This window comes from Aquarana catesbeiana, linkage group LG12 (genome assembly GCF_042186555.1).
Source record: "Aquarana catesbeiana isolate 2022-GZ linkage group LG12, ASM4218655v1, whole genome shotgun sequence".
Taxonomy (NCBI): Eukaryota; Metazoa; Chordata; class Amphibia; order Anura; family Ranidae; genus Aquarana; species Aquarana catesbeiana.
The window spans coordinates 39,172,179-39,196,440 of record NC_133335.1 but is presented as its reverse complement, the minus strand read 5'-3'; the positions used below and the strand labels follow the sequence as shown (position 1 = coordinate 39,196,440).

Below are 24,262 nucleotides of genomic sequence, written 5' to 3'. Positions count from 1 at the left end.
TGCCAAAAGCTTTTATTATATTAAAGCTTCCTTGTACCCTTCACCGACACCAGTCCTGGAGACATGTTGGCAGGTAGAATTTAGGCAATCATGCAAAGATTCAACTCAAACTTGACGCAAACCTGTGAGGAAAATAAAATACTAAACTAACAGCAGGACCAGGCAGCACCAGCTGTTAGTACATATCACTTACCTTTCTCATTCAGTCCCTGGAGTGCCCCTTGTGCTGTCTCTATCTCCTAACAGTGAAGGGGCAAGCCCTTTATCCCCATTTCACAATACAATGCCCAGGGTCTAAGTAACCAATCAGTATGCCCTGGCGCCATCAAATGGAAGGCACACCTATGTAAATACAGAGCCTCAGAATGTCACTTCAGAGAGTGCTCCAGCTACACCCGAATGACAAATGTTAGAGAAGACATATATGCTGAGAACTTCTGTTATTAGCTACTTGGCAAAACCATTAGTTTGGGATTTTTTCCCCCCCTCAAGGCATACTTAATACAGAGAAAAAACAGGTAAGCTGCATGTTCAGCTGAGAGAAAGTCATCGCCGACAGTCATTTTGATGACACACGGATTGACTACTGATGCAGGCATATTTAATTAAAAGGAGAAGTACAGCTAAAGCTTTGTTCATTCTGCACTCCTGTGGCCCCGTTTTCAGTACACAGCAGGCTAACGCATGCTATTAAGCTGATGTCACAGAGCTGGTCCAGGCTCAGGAAAGAACGCAACCATATGGTGGGGATCCGCCCACATGCTTTGACCGGGACCCAGGTCAGCCTCTCAATGAGCCACTGAGAGCCTGAGCCGGCCGCTCCCGCTTCCACAGCCCAGCGCTCCAGTGAGCGAGGGAGGGCAGAGCAGACAGCCAGTGACTCAGCCACCAGCTCTCTGCTCAGGGAGCTCAGAGAACCGGGTGATCGGCGGTGTTTGATTGCTCTGTTCTCAGTCTTAGAGCCGGCAGAGGACTGATGCTGCATCCACCAAGTAAGTAGGATTCCCCCCCAAAAAATCCCATACTTCTCTTATAACTCAAACAGCAAAGGATGATGGACAGAGCTGATCGTATGAAGAATAAAAAAAAAACCTCAACGTATTTATTAGATGCACATGAAATCCATTGTTAAACGACAGCTTCCATCCATGTCATGAAACTAATAAATAAAAAAATACATTTAGCAGCAGGAAGAAACCTTAAGCATTTTTTGTTGTTCAAAAATCAGATGACCGACCATACATAGGAACAAGAATGTAGAACAAAGTATGCTCCCTTTATAATATGTGGGTGAGCATCACACACACAGCACAAGTCAAGTACTTGAGAAGTCTGTAAAATGTCCATGAAAATGAAATGAAAGGTGTCGATACAGGCAGCACTGTTATGGATCACAGACTCATCCCTGCAGCCTGATCTATTGAGAGTCAGAGAGTGCAGTACACATCTCTACCATCTTTCCATATGCAGCCTGTTAATTCTGAGTTTCTTTATCTGTACACCACAGCAAATTTAGTATAAAATTATGTAGAAAACCTAGTAAAATGGGTTGCTATCATACTTCCTCTTCCCTCCTAGCACTGTGCTAAATGACAGAGGTAACACACAACTGTAGGAAGACTAATGACCGTGGAGAACGGGCTATAGAACGAATACTGAAAAGTACCCTGAAATCTAAGTGCGCTCTACAAGACCAGGCTGCTTGGGATGAGTCTGACCCTCATTCAGATGCCTCCATGCTGTACATACAAACACATGCTGCACTGATGGGCATTCCCACTTACTTTCTTTCGGGAGTCCCCTAAATGCGAGTCTAGAGGAAGGGAGAGGATTGGCTCAGCTTATAACAAGCATAGATATAGAACATAAAATGCAAGCACTAATCCTCTTTAAAGTGGACCAAAACTATAAAAACACCCCTGTTCTGTCCTGAATATCCCGTCCTTTAAGACTAATACAAAGTAAAAATTGGCACGTCTACTTACCTTTCCTAAAAAAATGAATGCTCTGAGATTTTGGTCATGCGATCTCACCTACAGGTAATGCCAATGGTACAGTCTGAGCAGCTGCTTAGACATCTCTGCCTAGACTTCAGTCTTCTAAGCTTAGGTCATATGACCAATGACCAGCTTTTGATAGCCTGGCCAGCTATGGTGGGCTAGAGAATCAATTACTTTAGGTAAGGTAAGCATTTAAAGTGAACTAGAAATTTTTTCATGTCAAGTGCGGGCATGCTAGGTACAGTGCAAGTGTAACACATGTATATCTCAGTGGCAACTCTTGGGTTCCAGACAAGCGGTTCTGCCTAGACTCAGATGATGTAATCAGTCTACTCAAAGCAGAAGGAAGAACTTCCTCAGTCTCTTCCCCCCAGGGATTGCACTTTACATTGTAACGTTGTAGAAAAGCAGAAGGTGAGAGGCTGTAGCAGGGACTGACATTTATGAACAAGGCCAAGAACTACAAAAACACTTGACTTTACATAACTGACATTTCTGAGAGGATATCTCAGTCCAAGAAATAGATCTTGACCCCTGAGGATGCCTGAACAAAGATGGCACAATCCTACAAAAAAGAAAAGCAGAAGCCACTAGGGGTCGACCGATATCGTTTTTTTTTCAGGGCCGATACCGATTTTTCAGCTGCCTTTCAGGCTGATAGCCGATATCAGGTGCCAATATTCTGTACACTTATTTTTACAGTGTCCTTTCCAAATTTTTTAAAATTTATTTTTCACTTTTAGTGCTGTCACAAGGAACGTAAACATCCCATGTGACAGTAATAGGCAGTGACAGTACACTTTATGGAGCGATCTGGGGTCTATAAAGACCCCTAACCCCTCCTCTGCACTTAAAAGTATTCAAAACGCCAAGATCGGCGTTTTTAAGTACTTTCTATTTTTTAAAACTGGCTCCTTTAGGATGCCAGTAATCCGGAAGTGATGTCATGACTTTTTCTGATTGCGGCTTCGTTTAGGTCTCCGGCCAGCCGGTGGACGTGCCGACCCCTAGAGGACACCAAAGCTGATTTACTAAAGGAGTTGACAAGCTTCACTGAATAAATTGAGTAAAGATCTACTTCAATTATCCAAGCATGTGAAATCAAATTCCTGCTCACTTTGAGTGCTCAAGCACGTTCAGATAAAACAGGAATTTGCACACAATTTGAGTGAATATTCTGAAGTTCTTTAGTAAATCAGCCAAATTATCAGGGGAATACTGTGAGAAGGAAAACTACCTCTACCCAACACTGCAGTGTGGTTTCCCCGCATTCAATTTGCTTAGCAGGAGAATGTGACTGGCTCCCTATGGAGCCGGTTCACATATCTACGTTGCGGCTGCGGAACGCAATGCACAGAAACGCTGTGAGTCTTTGGCTCCGTTTCAGGGCTGAATTCAGGCATAGATTCGGCCCCCGATTTGTCCCTGAAACGGGGAACAGGTACGCACAGCGCTCCTATGCGATCCGCAGTCGGTTCCAGTGTGAACCGAGCCTTACAAACAAGGCTACTGTGCGGGGCTCTTGGCCAGACAGCTGCAACATTCGCTCACACAGATCTTTGAATGAGAGAACAGCAACCGCGGTTCTCAAATAACTACCAAGGTGCTGATCAGTGCCCTGGAAGTTCACTGACAGTTTCTGCATCTGAGTAACTGTCTGCCTGTACGGAGATACGGGCAGACAACTCTCAACAGTGTCTGCAGGAGCCGAATACTGCACCCAATATCCACTGATCGCGGGAGCAATGCCCTGCAGGCTCAATTGTAAAACATTATTACATGCACATTTTTTTTTACCTTCAAAAAGATGTGCCTTTATTTATTATTTTATTTAAAGGTGAACTTATCCATTAACATGAATACCTATAACTGTCTCTAGGTCTACTTTAAGGATTGCTCTTTAATGCCAAGTAGACACCTTCCCAGAAAAACATTATACCTTTTGCCATATATAGTGACATGTCAGGAAATAATTGACATCAACCTATAAATTTCCTGTTTAGGTACCTTTTTTACCATCTATTAGTTATGGGAACAGGTTGTGGAAGAAGGGGTTATAGCAAAGGTCCACTTTATCCTTAATTCCTGTAATAAAAAACACTCAACTACTGAATCAAAACATGCAAAGCAGGCCACTGAAAGAGAAAGAAAGATTGAAGAAACACACGGAAGGGAAGTTTCTACTTTGTCACAAGAAAAAAAAAAAAAAAACTATTAAAAATACTGGGAGGAGGGGTATCAATTCCCTACAATGGGGATGAAGATTCAAACAACTGACCTCCAAAAAACTCCAGTTCCCTCAAGCCATCAACCAGGATCCGGTCAGAAACCCAACGCTGGAGGAAAAAAAAACAAGGAAAAAAAATTTGATACAAGGGTACAAAATGACAGACTAGGAACTGGCAGTACACCAGATCTGGGGATGTTCAGGGTTTTTGTCTATTATGATCAGGAATAAATAAGATTTTTAAAACAGCTTACCTGTAAAATCCTTTTCTTTGAAGTACATCAGGGGACACAGAGCCATAGTAGTTACTACTGTGTGGGTTATAGGCCACATTCAGGTGATGGACACTGGCATACCCTAAGACAAAAAGTGCACTCACTATATAACCCCTCCCTCTACTGGGAGTACCTCAGTTTTGTAGCAAAGCAATACACGTGTATACCAAGAAGGGAGGGACCTCTGTGTTCCCTGATGTACTTCAAAGAGAAGGATTTTACAGGTAAGCTGTTTTAAAAATCCTATTTTCTTTTCATACATCAGGGGACACAGAGCCATAGTAGTTACTATGTGGGATGTCCCATAGCAATGCCAACTGAAGGGAGGGAGACAACAAAAGTAGGGCACCAAGAGACTAGAGGACTTATACTGCTGCCTGCAGTACATTATGCCCAAAGGCGATATTCTCATGACCTTTTACATCTACTTGATAGAATCTGGTAAATGTATAGATTGATTACCAAGTTGTGGCCTTGCAGATCTGAGCCATGGAGGCTTGGTGATGCACTGCCCAAGAAGCACTAACAGCCCTGGTGGAGTGCGCTTTAATATGAAAAGGAGGAATTTTCCCCTTTAAACCATAAGCTTGAACAATCACTTGACGAATCCATTTAGAAATGGTAGATTTTGGCGCCACCTGTCCTCTTTTAGGACCGTCTGGTAACACAAACAAAACATCTGTTTTACGAATCTGAGCAGTCGCTTTTAAATAGACCTTGACCGCTCTCACCACATCAAGAGAATGTAGTGACTTTTCCTCCACAGAACGAGGTTCTGGAAAAAAAATGAAGGCAGAACAATATCCTGGTTTAAATGAAAACCCGACACTACCTTTGGTAGAAAATTAGGATGAGGCCGCAATACAACCTTATCCTTATGAATAATCAAATATGGCTCTTTACAGGAAAGAGCAGCCAACTCAGAATACTCTTCTTGCAGAAGATATGGCAACCAAGAAAACTATTTTCCTCGTCAAGAGGGTCGAGGGAAAATCTTGAATTGGTTCAAAAGGCTGTTTTTGTAAAGCCGACAGGAATAAACTTAAGTCCCAAGGGTTCAGGGGTGACTTAACTGGGGGATTAATCCGCGTTACCCCTGAATAAGGTTATGAACCAGAGAGTGTGAAGCAAGTGGTTGCTGAAAAAACACCTAGACACTGGCGAAAAAAAACTGAGGCACTCCCAGTAGTGGGCGGTGTTATATAGTGAGTGCACTTTTTGTCTTAGGGCGTGCCAGTGTCCATCACCAGAAGGTGGCCTATAACCCACATAGTAACTACTATGGCTCTGTGCCCCCTGATGTATGAAAAGAAAGAGATACATTTTTGTTGGGTGAACATGAAATATTCGTATTTTGTATCTTTAAGGCCCCTTTCACACGATAAGCCTGCTCGGATCCGCCTTTCTGTTTTTCAGACAGATCCACACGGGCCACCAATTGACTTCTATGGGCAGGCCGATGTCAGCGGAGATGTGTCTGCTGACACCAGCCTGCAATCCGATCCGAAAAGATCCGCTCAAAACAGACAGATGGCGACACGTTCGCCATTCGTCCAGAGGATCGGAAGAAAACAGTCTGTCCGTTTTCATCCGATCTCCGCATAGAGGACAGTGGGGCTCTGACAGGCCTGTCCCTGCACAGTGAGCAGAGACAGATCTGTCATCCGTTTGCTCAGTAGGGATCGACGGAGCGATCCCCTGCTGAGCTAGCAGAGTCCGTCCAAGGGATCCACCCTGTGTGAATGGGGCCTAAAGCCCAAGTCTCTAAAATGTATTTTGTTTTGGATATAGAGAAGCTTCATGTGTCTCGAGGAGACTATGGGATGGAAGGTTAGGAGAAACACATTTTAAAGTGGGAACAAAGTATATAGTGCTGTCTGTGCCTTCCTATCCTGGTGACACCATGGGGTTGATTTACAAAAACTGGAGAGCGCAAAATCTGGTGCAGCTCTGGAAATCAATCAGCTTCCGTTTTTTTTGCCAAAGCTTAATTATACAACTGAAGTTAAAAGCTGATTGGTTTCCATGCACAGCTGCACCAGATTTTGCACTCTCCAGTATTAGTAAATCAACCCACATTATTTGTATAGATTCCCAGGGAGGAACAGTAATTTTATGTCAACAGCGATGAGCTCAGGCATGTCCAGACACAAGTCTGAACCCGCCTGAGACATCCCGCTTTGAAGCTGACAGCCGATTACAGGTGGCAGATGCATACTCCACCCCATAGCTACAGGTATACATGCCCCTTGCATATATACACATGACATCATAGTGATGTTATTATCCAAATTTAATAACGTTGGCTCACTGTGCAGTAGTGTCTTGTCCTCACCTGCATGCAGATAAAAAGGCCTTAAATTGCTCAGGCAAAGAATAAAATTACCTTTAAGTCCAGAAACAGTGGCTAGACATAACTACTTTCTTTCTATCCCGCTTTACCAGGGGAGCAAAAAAAGGATGCCTGGCGATCCTCTGGATCAGCTGTAGTTGTGTATATGGAGGTTTTCCATTTGTTTTTGTTTTTTTGGATGAACTAGATGTCTTTTTTCACTCTATGTACCTCTGTCTGCTCACCCCCTCTGTCTAAGAAAGGCTTCCTCTAATTTTGGAGAGATCTCCTCTCATTAGGGTCTTCTTGGGATAGAAAACGTCCCCAACGGAACACAGACAGCAAACAAATGAATAAATCTTCCTGCATGTTTGACCCGCCCTGTATATGGCTGTATTTCTCACCACTCTCTGACCAGTGGCAGTTCTAGTGTGATGACACTAGAGAGCTGCCATCTACTCACCGGACACTTTATTAGGTACACCTTGCTAGTACCGGGTTAGACCCCCTTTTGCCTTCAGAACTGCCTTAACTCTTCATGGCATAAATTCAACAAGGTATTGGAAACATTCCTCAGATTTTGGTCCATAGCGACACAATAGAATCACGCAGTTGCTGCAGATTTGTCAGCTGCACATCGATGATGCGAATCTCCCATTCCACCACAACCCAAAGGCGCTCTACTGGATGAGATCTGGTAACTGTGAAGGCCAATGGAGTAAAGTGACCTTCTTGTCATGTTCAAGAAACCAGTGGTGAGATGATTGGAGCTTTGTGACTTGGTGCATTATCCTGCTGGAAGGAGCCATCAGAAGATGGGGACACTGTAGTCATAAAAGGATGGACATGGTCAACAACAATACTCATTTGATATTAAAGGGCCCAAAGTGTGCCAAGAAAACATTCCCAACACCACCAGTCTGAACCGTTGATACAGTGGATCCATGCTTTCACGTTGTTTACTGCAAATGCTGACCCTACGATCTGAATGTCACAGCTGAAATTAAGACTCATCAGACCAGGCAACGTTTTTCCAATCTTCTATTGTCCAGTTTTGGTGAGCCTGCGCAAATTGTAGCCTCAGTTTCCTATTCTTAGCTGACAAGAGTGTATGTAAGTGGTGAACCACAGAGAGAAATATTATATTCTCTAATGAAATGTTGCCAACATCCCTTTAATATTTATTTGTAATGGTGTTGGGAGTATTGTTGCTGACCATGTCCATCCTTTTATGACTACAGTGTACCCATCTTCTGATGGTTCCTTCCAGCAGATGGAGGAAATCTATGTTCATTCTTGAATTTGTAAATAATGTACTATGTGTAAATTTTTCCTTGTTTTGCACAACATGTGCTGTACTAATTGTGGTCATGTTTTTATACATGCTTTTTAATTCTCTTTCTAAATAAATGTTATTTTATGATATACATATATTTTTTCTTTTTTCTGTTCACCCCTAAAGTCCTACTGTACCGGGGGGTACTTGTGTCCCTTTTCAAGGGTCCTTATACAATAGCTGAGAAAAGTGGCACCTGGTGTGGTCTTCTGCTGCTGTATCCCATCTGCTTCAAGGTTCTATGTGTTGTGCGTTCAGAAATGGTATTTTGCATACTTTGGTTGTAATGACTGGCTATTTGAGTTACTGTTGCCTTTCTATCATCTCCAACCAGTCTGCCCTTCTCCTCTGACATCAACAAGGCATTTTCCTCCACATAACTGCCGCTCACTGGATATATTCTCTTTTTCGGACCATTCTTTGTAAACCCGAGAGATGGTTGTGTGTGAAAATCCCAGTAGATCAGCAGTTTTTGAAATCCTCAGACCATCCTGTCTAACACAAACAACCATACAACGTTCAAAGTCACTTAAATCCCTTTTCTTCCCCATTCTGATGCTCGGTTTGAACTTCAGCAAGTCATCTTCACCACATCTAGATTCCTAAATGCATTGAGTTGCTGCCATGTGATTGGCTGATTAGCAATTTGTGTTAACAAGCAATTGATCGGGTGTACCTAATAAAGTGACCAGTGAGTGTATATTGCTGCTGGACTTACCGCCAGATGCTCCAAGAATTCAGGGACCAGATGAGAACTAAATGTTACAAAAGGAAATAAAAAAATTCCTACATGGAGGACAACTTACAAGAAAAGACATGAGGTCCTCTTTATGCCAAATAGATGTTAAGATGCCATAAACTAGAACCTGAAAAGTTGGAAAAGATCTGATTAATTCCAATAAAACTCTCATTTATTCAAAGTAAAACCTCAAGCAGAGAGCTAAACATGCAGTTAGAATGTATTAAATTATTAGTCAAAGTTGTCACCATGACTACACACAGGACCCCCACTGAACTCCTGTCACCATGACTACACACAGGACCCCCACTGAACTGTTGTCACCATGACTACACACAGGACTCCCGCTGAACTGTTGTCACCATGACTACACACAGGACTCCCGCTGAACTGTTGTCACCATGACTACACACAGGACTCCCGCTGAACTGTTGTCACCATGACTACACACAGGGACTCCCACTGAACTGTTGTCACCATGACTACACACAGGACCCCCGCTGAACTGTTGTCACCATGACTACACACAGGACTCCCGCTGAACTGTTGTCACCATGACTACACACAGGACTCCCGCTGAACTGTTGTCACCATGACTACACACAGGACTCCCGCTGAACTGTTGTCACCATGACTACACACAGGGACTCCCACTGAACTGTTGTCACCATGACTACACACAGGACCCCCGCTGAACTGTTGTCACCATGACTACACACAGGACCCCCGCTGAACTGTCACCATGACTACACACAGGACCCCCGCTGAACTGTCACCATGACTACACACAGGACTCCCGCTGAACTGTTGTCACCATGACTACACACAGGACTCCCGCTGAACTGTTGTCACCATGACTACACACAGGACTCCCGCTGAACTGTTGTCACCATGACTACACACAGGACTCCCGCTGAACTGTTGTCACCATGACTACACACAGGGACTCCCACTGAACTGTTGTCACCATGACTACACACAGGACCCCCACTGAACTGTTGTCACCATGACTACACACAGGACTCCCGCTGAACTGTTGTCACCATGACTACACACAGGACTCCCGCTGAACTGTTGTCACCATGACTACACACAGGGACTCCCACTGAACTGTTGTCACCATGACTACACACAGGACTCCCGCTGAACTGTTGTCACCATGACTACACACAGGACTCCCGCTGAACTGTTGTCACCATGACTACACACAGGACTCCCGCTGAACTGTTGTCACCATGACTACACACAGGGACTCCCACTGAACTGTTGTCACCATGACTACACACAGGACTCCCGCTGAACTGTTGTCACCATGACTACACACAGGACTCCCGCTGAACTGTTGTCACCATGACTACACACAGGACCCCCACTGAACTGTTGTCACCATGACTACACACAGGACTCCCGCTGAACTGTTGTCACCATGACTACACACAGGACTCCCACTGAACTGTTGTCACCATGACTACACACAGGACTCCCGCTGAACTGTTGTCACCATGACTACACACAGGACTCCCGCTGAACTGTTGTCACCATGACTACACACAGGGACTCCCACTGAACTGTTGTCACCATGACTACACACAGGGACTCCCACTGAACTGTTGTCACCATGACTACACACAGGACTCCCGCTGAACTGTTGTCACCATGACTACACACAAGACCCCAGCCTGTACTGTCAATAATCCCCATACTTGAGCTCTCCCCCCATATGAAGTACTGAGGACAGCACTCTTCAATACCAGACTACTACACACACACCACCTGGCCTGCCTTGTAGTACACTACACCCCCTCCTAGGAGATACAATACCAAACACGGGGTGCTCCCCCTCACCCATGACCGGAGTACAGAGAACCCACACCCTCCTCCCTGCTAGGACTTGTAGTCCTCCCCAGAAACACACACATACACACCCCTCTCTCTGAACGCCTGCCCGGCTCTCCGCTACTTCCGCTCTGCACCGGAAATGACCCGGCCTGGGCGGAGACCGCCTGCACGTGTCACTTCCGGTGCGGCCTGTAAGTCAGAAGGGGAGAGTGGAGGAGAGCAGAGGAGCTGCTGTTCGGGGTAATATGGCGGACTGGGGGGGTGAATGGTACACCGGGGCTTATATACGGCTCATGGCATCCATATATGTCTGTGTGTATATATACATGTATAGAGAGCTGTGTATGGAGGACACTGTTACAGGACACCTCCAGCACTCTGTATAGTCATCATACATGAAGTACACAGGAAGGGAAGTGTGGTCTCAGGTAGAAGGAGGGCATGATTTGGTGATAATGTTAGGAGTGCTAGATATCTATCTATATCTCTTTTAGATACCTTTTGACTATGAACTGGAAATATAATGTAATATGTCCCCCTTCTGGACTTCTACATGATGGCAGCTGGGTGGTATGGCGGTGTGGGTGGGCTGTGGCACCTTCATTACAGCGCAGGGTTACCGGCAGCGATATTGTGACAGCAGCCTGCAAACATACAGCAGCGATCATGGGACTGGCAGGTCTGCAATAGCTGGGGGGCCCCAGGTTGCCTACCCCTGCTTTAAACCATGGGTGCTCACACTGTCCTCCTTCAGCTGTTTTTGTTTATTTCAGGTACTTGTATAGCATCTCAATTTACGTAGCGCTTTATTGTATATCCACTTCAGTCCCTGGCCTCAAATTGCTTACAATCTAAGGTTCCTAGCTCACATTCAGACATACACATACTAGGGCCAATTTAGACAGGAGCCAATTAACCTACCTGCATGTCTTTGGAGTGTGGGAGGAAACCGGAGTACCCGGAGGAAACCCACACAGGCAGAACATGCAAACTCCAGGCAGGTAGTGTCTGGGTTGGGATTTGAACCAGTGACCCTTTTGCTGCTAGGCAGAAGTGCTAACCACTACACCACTGTTGCGGAACTACATGTCCCATCATGCCTCAGCCTTTGGGAGTCGTGCTTGTAACTCCTCAGCTTTGCAATGCCTCATGGGACTTATTTATTTTATTATTTATTTTAGGTACTTATATAGCGCCGTCAATTTACGCAGCGCTTTACACGTACATTGTACATTCCCCAAGTCACATTCATACATACTAGGTACAATTTAGACAGGATCCAATTAACCTGTCAGCATGTCTTTGGAGTGTAGGAGGAAACCGGAGTACCCGGAGGAAACCCGCACAGGGAGAACATGCAAACTCCAGGCAGGTGGTGTCGTGGTTGGGATTCAAACCAGCGACCCTTCTTACTGCTAGGCCAAAGTGCTACCCACTACACCACTGTGACTTGTAGTTCTGCAACAGCTGGAGGGTCACAGGTTGAGCACCCCATGCTTTAAACTATTTCGAGCACTCGGGAATCACATGGTCAGAAGCCAGTCCTGCTGGCTACAACCCTGGAGCCCCAACTGGGAACTGCCTGCAACAGCTCAGCCTTCATGCTGTCAGTGCGCTCTCTGCACATAAACATTCGCCGCCCAGTGATGTATATGTGCAGTGTGTGAGTGTTAAAGCTGGTATGTGAGGGTGCCTAGGCACTCCTGTACCTTTAACTTCATAGCTGTATATCTGTGTGTGATCTAAGTCACTGCTGCCTTTGACTGATCGTCTCACTTGATGGTAATGCTCTTTTGCTCATTGTTTTCTTTGCTGGAGGCTCTGATATCAGAAAGAAAAGCCTTGCCTCTACCAAGATGGCGGCCTCCATACAGTGACACAAGCTCTTTTGATCACTGTTCTTTGCTGGAGGCTGTCACGAGGAGGAAAGTCCTGCCTCTACCAAGATGGGGCCTTCATACAGAGACAGCTCTTTTGCATCCTTCTCTCCTTGCTGGAGGCTCTGTCATGAGGAAGCAAAGCTCTGCCTCTACCAAGATGGCGGCCACCATAGAGAGAGAGAGAGCGCTTTTTTACTCACTGTTCTCTTTGCTGGAGGCTCTGTCACAAGGAAGCAAAGCCCTGCCTCTACCAAGATGGCAGCCTCCATACAGAGACATAGAGCTGTTTTGCTCACAGTTCTGGTTGCTGGAGGCTCTGTCGTGAGTAAGCAAAGCCCTGTTTCTATCAAGATGACGGCCTTGATTCAGAGACACAGAGCTCTTTTGCTTACTGTTCTTTTTGCTGGAAGCTCTGTCATTACCAAGATGGTGGCCTTCATTCAGACATACAGAGCTCTTGTGCTCACTGTTTACTTTCCTGGAGGCTCTGTCATGAGGAAGCAAAGCCCTGCCTCTACCAAGATGGTGCCCTTCATACAGAGACACAGAGCTGTTTTGCTCACTGCTGGAGGCTCTGTCATGAGGAAGCAAAGTCCTGCCTTTACCAAGATGGGGGCCTTCAAACTGACACACAGCTTTTTGCTGCCTGCTCTCCTTGCTAGAGGCTCTGTCATGAGAAAGCAAAGCCCTGCCTCTGCCATACAGAAAAACAGAGCTCTTTTGCTCACTGTTCTCCTTGCCGGAGGCTCTGTCTTGAGAAAGCACAGCCCTGCCTCTACCAAGATGGCGGCTTCCATACAGAAATGCAGAGCTCTTTTGCTCCTTGCTGGAGGCTCTGACTTGAGGAAGCAAAGCCCCGCCTATACGAATATTAGCTTTCAGAGTTCTGTTCCCCTTTAATGAAAACAAGCACCATGCACAGCAGCAGTATTACAGCGCATGCTCCTTCCTGTGAAGTGTGAGGCCGCTATTACTAAGGATGTCATCAAATATGGTGACATTCAAAACGGCCATCACCATAATTTTCAGATGTAAGAATATATCCTCTGTGGAGCTCACATGAGTTCTGTACTGTTCGGCTTCTGGTGCAGCTCACTGCGTATGTAGTGACAAAGCTTTAGCCCCCATTCACACCAGTGCGAATTGACAGTTACAAGTCGCATCCCAGTGTTGGCAATAGAACCGTTTAAACTGGTGCGACTCGTGGCACAGCAACTTTGAAAAAGGTTCCTACACTACATTTTCCTGATTTCATTGCAACTTGCATAGACCTCTGTTAAACAAAGTCACAAGCCGCAATGAAATCGGAGGTGCAAATCACACTGATCCGTCGCTTTGAAATTGTGCCGAAGTAGCGCGATTTCAAAGCTGTATCAATGTGAACCAGGGCTTAAAGGGTACACCTTTTCTTGAAAGTGAACTAACTCCCAATATCCTGGCTTCCCCTCGGGACTCAGCTGCACATAGCAGCCCAAGCCCTATGCTGCCGGTGAACATTGCAGTACACAGCCATAGAGTATCTCTCGTAATGCTCACAATGGCAAGTGCTCATTGGTCAGCACGTGACTGTGCTGACCAATGAGAACTGCATCGGAGGCTGCTTCTTCCGGTAAGGTGAATAAAGAAGCGGAGCATTATAACGGATGCTCACTGCAGGGCTGTGTTATTGAGTTTTATAGACTACTTCGACGGGAGCATCACTAGCGCAATGGGCTCTGGAGAGGTGGCCTGAGTATTAGGAGTGAAGTTTCCTTTTAATATTTGTGAAAAGGTGAACTAACCCTTTAAAACTCCATTGGCACTGTACAGCAGTACGTGGAATCTTTACGCTGTTTTTTTTTTTGTTTTTTGTTTTTTCCTCTTGTCACTCTATGTACTGTACTGGCTTTGTACAGCATATGATCCATTCCATCAATGTATAGAATCTCAACATAAAAATAATGGAGCTCAACACTCTATCTGGTAAGCAGTGCATGAGAGTGAAGGGTGTCACTCATTTTTTATTTATTTTTATTTTTTTTCACTCTATGGACTATTGACGTTGTATATATCATTTGAGCGCTGCACTATTGTTTTAAGTGTTTTGTATCTGGACACAGCAGCTATGTATTTTTACACCAGTTTTTGCATTTAATGTATAGAATCAGTGGAGTCTACATCTATTGTAACAATATGCTGTATACATTGTATGTGCTATTTCACTGGTATAACTGTGTGAATGTAAACATTGTAAGTGTATGTTCCTAGCTGTCATATTTCCTAATACATGCTGGAATTGAAGGCTGAATATATATCTATATCTATATCCTTTTTTTTTTTTTTTTTTTTTTTTTTTTTTTATACTGCTGGTACACTGTGTGTCTCAGGTGACATGTGGCCTCCTGTCCCTGTCAATCATTGAGACGCAGTGAGACTCCTAATGCAGAGTCACCCTCTAGAGCAGCCTTTCTCAACATTTTCAGCACTGAGGAGCCCTTAAAATAACTTACTGGTCTTGGGGAACCCCTGCTAAAAATTACTATAGCTACAATTTATGGTACATTAGTGTGATGATCAGTGGGAAGTATGCTCCTTACACTTGTGGACATCGAGAAGAATTAGCTCCTTACAGATAGCTAAAAAGATCAATGGTGTCCACGGGAACTTATCTGAAATGCAGAAATTGCTTATTGCTCAAGGAACCCCTAGCAACCTCTGGAGAAACCCTGGGGCTCCATGGAACCCTGGTTGAGAAACCCTGTCCTTGAGTGTAGATTAGAATGAGCTCCTTGTGTATATGATAAACAAGAATCTTTAAAGCTTTACAAAGTTTTGTTTCCCAAATTTAACAGAGTCATTGGGAAGGATGTACCATATTTATCGGCGTATAACACGCACTTTTTTTTCCCCTTAAAATCAGGGGAAAATCATGGGTGCGTTATACACCGATCCCTGCTGTCTCTGAGGGAAGAGGAGCGAGCGCCGCTGAATTACACAGAGCCGCGATTTCCTGTGTATCCAGCGCTCCGTCACGCACAGCCACGCTTCCTGGCCCCGCATTTGGCCACTGTTCTGTCTATCATATGAGCAGGGCCAGGAGGCGTGGCTGCGAGCGACGGAGTGCCGAGTACAAAGGAGATCGCGGCTCTGTGTAATTCAGCGGCGCTCGCTCCTCCTCTTCCCTCGGAAACAGCAGGGATAATCCAACACTGGCGAGGCTGCAATGATGGGAAAGGTGAGGCTGCAGATGGGCACTGAACAGGCTGCATTGTTGGTCAGTTTATAGGCTGCAGATGGGCACTGAGCAGGGTGCATTTAGAGCTGTGACTCTAAATTTGCTTCAAGGTTCTTTATTTAAAATGTAAGTTTTTTTTCCTTAAACTTCTCTCCTAAAATTGGGATGCGTGTTATACGCTTGTGCATATTATACACCGATAAATACAGTACTTTAAAGACCAAATCCACCTTGCTAAAAAAATACTTCATGTATATATTTCTTTAATCGTACATCACGGGACACAGAGCCATAGTAATCACTATGTGGGTTATAGGCCACCTTCAGGTGCTGGACACTGGCACACCCTAAACAGGAAGTTGCCTCCCTATATAACCCCTCCCATACCGGGAGTACCTCAGTTTTTTCACCAGTGTCTAAGGTGTTGGTCATGAGTGAAGATGTGCTGTGCTCAGCTCCACTGGAGCGATTCTTGCTGGGGCTAAATATGCAGCCGGATCCATTCAAAGTGTTTTTTAGGCCAAATTGAATGGTACCCGGGCCTCATGGTGGAAGAAACAAGGTGTTGGCTGTAACGCTTCTCTTTTTAGAGAGCTGGACCCCGGGATCCAGTACTTTGGTATTTTAAGCCATAAAGTTTTACTGGCAGGGTGCTATTACAGGTCCAGGAGTGTGGGTTCCCCCGAGGGTCCCCGGTTCCTGAAGGTTTGTTAACGGAACCCACCGTGATGGGTAAAGATTGGGTCTGTTGGTTTTACCACAGGAAACCCTGCGGTGGGAAAGGTAAGTGGAGTTTTTCTTAGAAATTTTTACATTTTTCTTATGAAATGTCTCCTTTAAAAAAAAAAAAAAAAAAAAAGTAAATGTTGTCATGCCTAAGTGTCACCACTGGGAGCTGTATGGAGCATGTACCTTCTCATGCTTTCCTCAGAGATCACGCTGTATCAGGAGACAGCAGGCTCTTTTCCTTCGGTGAGCAGCTCAGACCTCTGGTGAGTTTGGAGGGGTTTTTGCTTCCACCAGACACCCCCACCTGGGCTAAGCTCTCCCCCTCTTCACAGGGAAGGGGAGAGCTAAAACGATCGCTGATGCCGTTTTCTTCCACTGCCCCTGCACGGCGGCGGCTCTCAGGTTTCCTCCTCGCATCCCTCCCTCATACACAAGCCAATCCCGTTGAATCGGAGGCCCGCGCTCACGCGGGAAAGCTCTCTTCTGAAAAAGAGAGGGGGGGTGCGATGCGAGGAGGGGGCGGGGCTTAGCGTGGCGTTGGCGTCCTCCAGCGCGGGAGTATGTTTTAAAAAACTCCATTTATGCTGGCTGCAAGTTGTCACAGGGACACAAGAGCAAAGAGGGGCATGAAAGAGGCTTGGTGACGCAGGCATTCCTATTTTGACACATTTACTATTCACATCAGGCTAAGCGTTAATAGCAGCGGCAGTGGCTGGACTATAGCTCAAGCAGTGGATATGATCCTTCTGGGAGTACCTCTGCTTTTGTGCATTGGGCTATGATCGGAAGGGGGGCTAGAAACACCCCAAAAGAGGGCTAAAGGGATCTCCCTCAAACTCTGAAAGCCTAAAACTTATCTCTGCAATGGCATCCTCCCCTGAGAGGGGGTGGCTGGTCAGAGTGAGCCTTCAGGGGCCATGGAATGTTTGCAGCTGTTTACAACTCTGCAGCCCCTGCCTATATTTCTAAAAAGGTTTTTTCTCAGCCATGATAGGCTAAGAAAAAGGTTAACGACTTTAATCGCATCCCAAATTGGGATAAAATGCGACAGATTCCATTCTATTACCCGTAGGACCCTCAAACTGAGGATCTGGGGGCGGGAGAAGATGTTTTCTCTCAGAGGACCGTGAATAGGCTGATGACTCCTTCTTAGGGGTCATATGCGGAAGATCAGCCTCACATTGTGGGTGCAATTTCTTACTGAATTGGTCCGCTCCACATTTTATGCTACCCTTAACTGAGTGTCCTCTTCTTGTTTTTGGTTTCGCTAAAGCCTCCTCAAAGCTGTGCATGCCTTTCCTGTCCATTCATTGTTGGGAAAGTTAATGTATTCTGAGTGGGATCACCCAGATAAGCATTTTTTCCCTCCTAAAAAGTTTTTCACACTTTATCCTATGGAGGAAAAAACTTTCTAAAGGTGGAAGATACCAGCAATTGACGCTGCTATATCTTCTGATTAAAAGTCTGACTTGTCCCGCAGAGAATTCTCAAATACTTAGGGATCCAACGGATAAAGAGTTGGAATTCCTATTAAAAAAAAAAAAAAGGAAAAAAAAAAAAAGCCATATATTGTTTTTCTAACAGGTTGAGTCTCTCAGCCTGGGCTGACAGTAATCGGTGTATGTCAAATCCTTGAGAGACCAGTTTAAACAGGTGCTCAAAGTTATCCCTGTTTAGCAGGCCCAGGTTCTGGCAAGCTCCTAGTAGCTTTATGTTGGCAATAGACGCTATGAGAGATTCTATCTTCAGGCCTCACGCCTTTCGCTGGGCTGGTACATATGTATAGAATACTATGGTTGAAAAATTGGTCAGCCGAAGCGCCATATAAAAAAAAAAACAAAAACTCCTGGCTGGTTTTCCTTTATGCGGTGAACAGCTGTTTGGAATATCTTGGATAATTCATCCAAAGAATTTCTAGTGGAAAGGTACCCCTTTGCCATTTAAGAAAGGGAGTAAATGTATTTCATTTATACAAGCCCCTTCTCCAGTGCCAGGGGCATCAGCCTCCAGGCAGTCACGACGGCTTTCGCCGTAAAGTTCAAGAGGTAATCCTCAGGGACAAAAGAAACCTACAAACCAGATACTAAAGCCACCTTATGAGGGGGCGCCCCTGCTCGCTCCGGGGGGGGGGGGGGGGGGGGTGGAATTCTGCGGTTCTCAAGGGTCTGGCAGAAAGAATGTCGAGACAGATGGGTAGCTTCTTCAATAGCTCTAAAGTACAATCTGGGGTTTCCTCGTTTTCTCAGATCAAACATTCCTAAGATCCAGATAAAAAGAAGTCTCTCTTCTAGCATTGGACCATACTTTAGCAGGGTGGTCATGCTGGTCCCCATGAAAGAGCTGGTGTTGAGGTTTTATTCAAACCTTTTTTCACAGCAAAATCGAATGGGGATTTCAAACCCATTCTGGATCTAAGGAATCTAAACCGGTTCCTGAATATCCACTCTTTTTCGCATGGAGTCAATCCAATCAGTTGTCTCCATCTTACAAGGAGGAAAACTTTTTACGTTGATCAACGTCAAGGGTGCATACCGCCATGGGCATATTTCCCTGCTCACTAGAAATATTTACTTTTTAAGAGTAGAAAATCTTCATTTTCAGTTTGTAGCTTTGCTTTTGGTCTAGCTACTGCACCTTGTGTTTACAAAGGTTTTGGCTCCTCCTTTAGGCAGACTAAGGGCCCAAGGTATAACTGTTATAGTCTACCTAGACGAACGGCTCTTGATAGACTAGAAGTATGGTCACCACATTCAACTACCTGGAATACCTAGGTTGGATTCTCAACCTAGAGAAATTTTCCTTAAAACCATTAAGGAGATTAAAATACTTGGGTCTGTTCATACATACACCCAGAAAAGGGTATTCTTGCCCCAGGAAAAGATCAGCGCCATAAAGAACTGATTAAAGTGGTCGAGGCAAGATGAATCGTTCTATTCAGCTTGCATGAAGGAAAGATGGTGGCTTCATTCAAGGCCTTTCCTTATGCTCAGTTTCATTCGAGACTGCTGCAAAACGGTATCTTATTGGTTTGGAAGAAGAGGGTTCAAGCTCTAGATTTTCCAATGTGTCTGACTCCAAAAATGTGCCGGAGCCTCAGTTTATGGTTAATAACCAAAAAAACTGCAAAGGGAAAAATCCTTCCTATAGTTACCTGGGAAATGGTGACAACATATGCCAAACTTTTTTAGGTTGGGGAGCAGTGCTGAAAGAGATAACTGTTAAGAGAAGTGGTCCAGATCAGAAATGACCTTGCCCATTAACATTCTACAGATTCGGGCCGAGCGCTTGGTCCCGAGGGCCCGGATGTTTAATTTGCTGAGCTGTCCTGTCAGGATCCAATCCGACAGTGCCACAGCAGTGGCCTATATCAATCACCAAGGGGGCACAAGAAGTTGTGCGGCCCAGAGAGAGGTGAATCATATCCTATCTTGGGCAGAAAACAATGTAGCTTGCCTGTTGGCAGTTTTTCATTCTAGGAATAGAAAATTGCCAGGCGGTCTATTTGAGTCGCCAGCAGTTGTTCCCAGGAGAATGGTTCCTTCACCCCGATATCTTCTGACAATAGGTCAAAGATAGGGGATTCCAGACGTAGATCTGTTTGCGTCCAGATTCAACAAAGAGATTGTCAACTTTGTGTTAAGAACAAAGGATCTGATAGCATACGGAACAGGTGCCTTGGTGTTTTACCGTGGAATCAGTTTTACGCATTCCCTCCTTTTCTGCCTGCATCCATGACTTCTTCGCAGGATCAAGCAGGAAGGGAATTCGGTGATTCTTGTGGCCCTGAAGATCTTGGTATGCAGAAATCGTAAGGTTGGTGGTAGGGGTTACCACAACGTCCAGACCTTCTCTCGCAAGGTCCAGCATTTCATCTTACCTTTCAAATGCTAAATTTAACGGTTTCTTGCTATTGAGACCCACATTCTGAGGAAACGTGGGCTGTCAGGTTCAGTGGTATCTACCTTGGTTAATGCAAGGAAGTCTGCCGCCATAATCATATATTATGGAGTCTGGAAAGCAGACTTTTGGCACCCCAGGAAAATAGTTCATAGGTAGAATCCTTGACCTTCTGCAGATGGGGTTAGAAATAAAGCTGGCTTTGAGTACTTTCAAAGGACAGGTCTCGGCCTGTCCTCGACCACTTGCTTCGCATTCTCTGGTTAGTAGCTTTATTCAGGGAGTAACATGGCTTAATCCTCTGGTTAGGTCACCCCTGAACCCTTGGGTCTTGAATTTAGTTCTATCAGCATTACAAAAACAGATTTTTTGAGCCGATACGACATATTCCCTTGGTCCTTTTTTTTTTTTTTTTTGACAAGGAAACTAGTTTTTCTGGTAACTATATCTTCTGCAAGAAGGGTATCAGAGTTGGCTGCTCTTTCTTGTAAAGAGCTATATTATTATTCACAAGGATAAGGTAGTATTGCGTCCTCATCTTAACTTTTTTCCGACGGTAAAATCAGGTTTTTATCTAAACCAGGATATTGTTCTACCTCCGTTTTTTTCTAGAACCCTGTTCTGTGGAAGAAAAATCACTACATTCTCTTGATGTGGTGAGAGCAGTCAGTCTACTTAAAGGCGACTGATCAGATTCTGAAAATGGATGTTTTGTTTGTATTGCCTGAAGGTCCTAAAAGAGGACAGGCAATATCAAAATCTACTATTTCTAAATGGATTCAACAAGTAATCGTTCAAGCTTATGGTTTAAAGAGGTAGATTCCACCCTCTCAAATCAAAACGCACTCCTCTAGGGCTGTTAGTGCTCTGTGGGCAGTGCATCACTCAGCCTCCATGGCTCTAATCTGCAAGGCCGCAACTTGGTCTTCAATCCATACATTTACAAGATTCTATCAGGTGAATGTAAAAAGGCATGAGGATATGGCTTTTGGGCGTAGTGTGCTGCAGGCAGCAGTATAACTCCTCTAGTCTCATGTTGCCCTCATTTTGTTGTGTCTCCCTCCCCTCAGTTGGCATTGCTATGGGACATCCTACATAGTGATTACTATGGCTCTGTGTCCCATGATGTACGATTAAAGAAAATAGGATTTTTATAACCGCTTACCTGTAAAATCCTTTTCTTTTGAAGTACATCACGGGACACAGAGGTCCCGCCCTTGTTTCTAGTATACACTTGTATTGCTTTGCTACAAAACTGAGGTACTCCCGGTATGGGAGGGGTTGTATAGGGAGTCATCATCCTGTTTAGGGTGTGCCAGTGTCCATCACCTGAAGGTGGCCTATAACCCACATAGTGATTACTATGGCTCTGTGTCCCGTGATGTACTTCAAAAGAAAAGGATTTTACAGGTAAGCTGTTATAAAAATCCTATTTTTTGCAGACAAAAATTGCATTTTGTTTTTTATTGCCTGCAAAGCATTGTAACCAGGATCAGTGGATCACAAGTCCAGTCCACAGGCTCCTGCACACTCTTCTCCAGACATTCGCTCTGGTTGTAAATGCGTATTGCTGCATGTCGAGAATTGTAACGGGACTCCAGGGGAGGGGTGTTATGCAGGGCACAGTGAGCCAGCAAGGGATTACCTCTTAAGGAGATTACTTGAAATATTTTACTGTCTGAGCTTGGTTAGATTACTGTTGTCATTAAAAGACCCTTAATCTGTGTTTACCGTAGCCATGAGATGAGTTTCCCCATCCTGCCTTGGTTGTCGGGGGGATACAATCGAGCAGACAGGTTAGTGCACCCTGTATGATCGCTATTGTAACCCTGCAGATAAGCAAACCTGTCTGCATTGACATAAACTGGTATGTGCTACCAAGCCAAACCAGAACATGTCGGGGTATGGAGTTTTTCCGGAGGGAAGATGATGTTTGCACATCCTGCCATCCTGAAGTCTGTGTCCATTCTAAATAGACAAGGATTTGGGGGTGGTCTCTTGCCTGTGAGCTGTGCCAGACACCCCAGCTGGCAGATCTCAGGGGAAATAGGGATTGTGTGCTTGTTAAGTCAGCAGTGGGGTCCCCCTCCCATTCCTATAGTGTAGAAACAAGTGTGTTGAGACAATCCAGGTTTGAGAATGTATGAACGCTGGACGTTCGATTACAGCTGCACATCTGACTTCTGTCTATTATCTATTGACCCCACCCCACCAGGACAGTCGTTTCTTATAGCTACACTAACTGCTGTCAGAATACACCGATCAGCTACTGCAGTTTGCAAAAAACGTTCCAAAATGTCCCTTCAACAGAATTTGATTAAACAATCGCCTTCTGTCAGGTGGGGGCTGCCATACACCATGATGGAAATTCAGCTAGTCCCTGCTTTTGGATGGCAATACACTATACTGTAGATTAGAGCCAGATACATAATAGATTCCAGCATTGCATGCAACACACATGCAGGATAAAACTGCAGGTGATGATGATCGTTATTCACATTGGGAACACTTATTAAAGTTTTCCTGACATGCCAGGAAGGATCCATGCATCCCAGTACCACTTGCATCCTTTTCGGAAACAGAAAAAAATAGTGTTGTTAAGCTATAATCTACTGTTAATATTCAGCAGTCAGGTCTGTGTTGTGCCACGCGGATGGTTTGTAAAAGTTTCCACACTACATATATTGTATGTTGTTCAAGGTAATGAAAATCCCTAAGATTGATTCATTTAAGTGTTTCTAAACCCAGGAGCTATTCACTATATCTGGCCTCTCACAGTACACAGAACATGGAAATGCAATTCATTTAGTAAATATAAACTAGGGTTGTCCCGATACCACTTTTTTAGGACCGAGTACAAGTACCGATACTTTTTTTCAAGTACTCGCCGAAACCGATACTTTTTTTTTAATGTCACGTGACAGTTTTTTGTTTTTTTTTGCAATTTTTTTGGGGGGGGGGGGGGGGGGGTGAACGTTGTATGTGTGTGTGTTGTTTTTTTTTTTTTTTTTTTTTTTTTTTTTTTACAATTTTTAACAATAATATTTTTTTTATTCTTTATTGTTTTTTTTTTTTTTTTTTTTTTTTTTAATCAGCCCTTTTGGGGGGCTTTGGTGAGATATCAGGGGTCTTAACAGACCTCTGATATCTCCCCCTTGAGACAGAGAAAGAGACAGAGGATAGAGATTCCCCAGTCCCTTTCTCTGCAGCCTCAGCTGCACTGAGAATGAATGGAGAGAAGACAGCGGCTTCTCTCCATTCATAAACTGACACATTGTAATCACAGGAGATTACAATGTTTCAGTTATGTGAATGGACAGAGTCAGCTGACTCTGTCCATACAGAAATGAAGGAGGAGGGGGACGGAGGAACTGAGGGGGAGAACGGAGGGGACAGATAAGGAGAGAGGAACGGAGGGGGACAGATAAGGAGAGATGAATGCAGGGGACAGCGGAGAGGCACAGAGGAACGGAGGGGGCACGGAGGAGGATGCAGTGACAGTCAGCTGTGAGCGATCACCGCTGTATGTCACTAAAGCTGGTGAAAGCCGCTGGGGGAGAATCTTGTAACTCCCCCACGCGCCGATCACAGCTGTCCTCTAGGTATCGGGGGAAGCATCGGGAGCATTTGCCCGAGTACAAGTACTTGGGCAAATGCTCGGTATGGGTGCCGATACCGATACTAGTATCGGTATCGGGACAACCCTAATATAAACTGCTAAATACCTTTTCTCAACAGTATATAGCAGTCTTGTGACTTATATCAGTGTCTGTTTAAAGCTTGTAGGAGGAGTT

General features: G+C 44.8%; 2 protein-coding genes across 4 annotated transcripts in view; one reads left to right on the top strand and one right to left on the bottom strand.

The window, feature by feature from the left end:
* Positions 1-10,897, bottom strand: part of STRADA (STE20 related adaptor alpha) — a 32,148-nt gene extending 21,251 nt beyond the window's left edge. The window contains exons 1-4 of one of the 2 annotated variants that reach the window (XM_073607606.1): positions 10,835-10,897; positions 8,977-9,036; positions 4,279-4,336; positions 1,785-1,813 (exon numbers count right to left, since the gene is read on the bottom strand). In XM_073607606.1, the coding sequence (XP_073463707.1) occupies positions 1,785-1,813; positions 4,279-4,336; positions 8,977-8,988 (99 nt within the window). In that variant the 5' untranslated portion in view covers positions 8,989-9,036; positions 10,835-10,897. The remainder of the gene's footprint in view (positions 1-1,784; positions 1,814-4,278; positions 4,337-8,976; positions 9,037-10,834) is intronic. The other variant, XM_073607607.1, reaches the window with a different exon arrangement.
* The window catches only part of CCDC47 (coiled-coil domain containing 47), a 44,649-nt gene continuing 31,274 nt past the window's right edge, over positions 10,888-24,262 (top strand). Inside the window, exon 1 of one of the 2 annotated variants that reach the window (XM_073607604.1) lies at positions 10,888-10,988. In XM_073607604.1, the coding sequence (XP_073463705.1) occupies positions 10,888-10,988 (101 nt within the window). Of the gene's footprint in view, positions 10,989-22,149; positions 22,265-24,262 lie in introns of those variants that run through there. The other variant, XM_073607605.1, reaches the window with a different exon arrangement.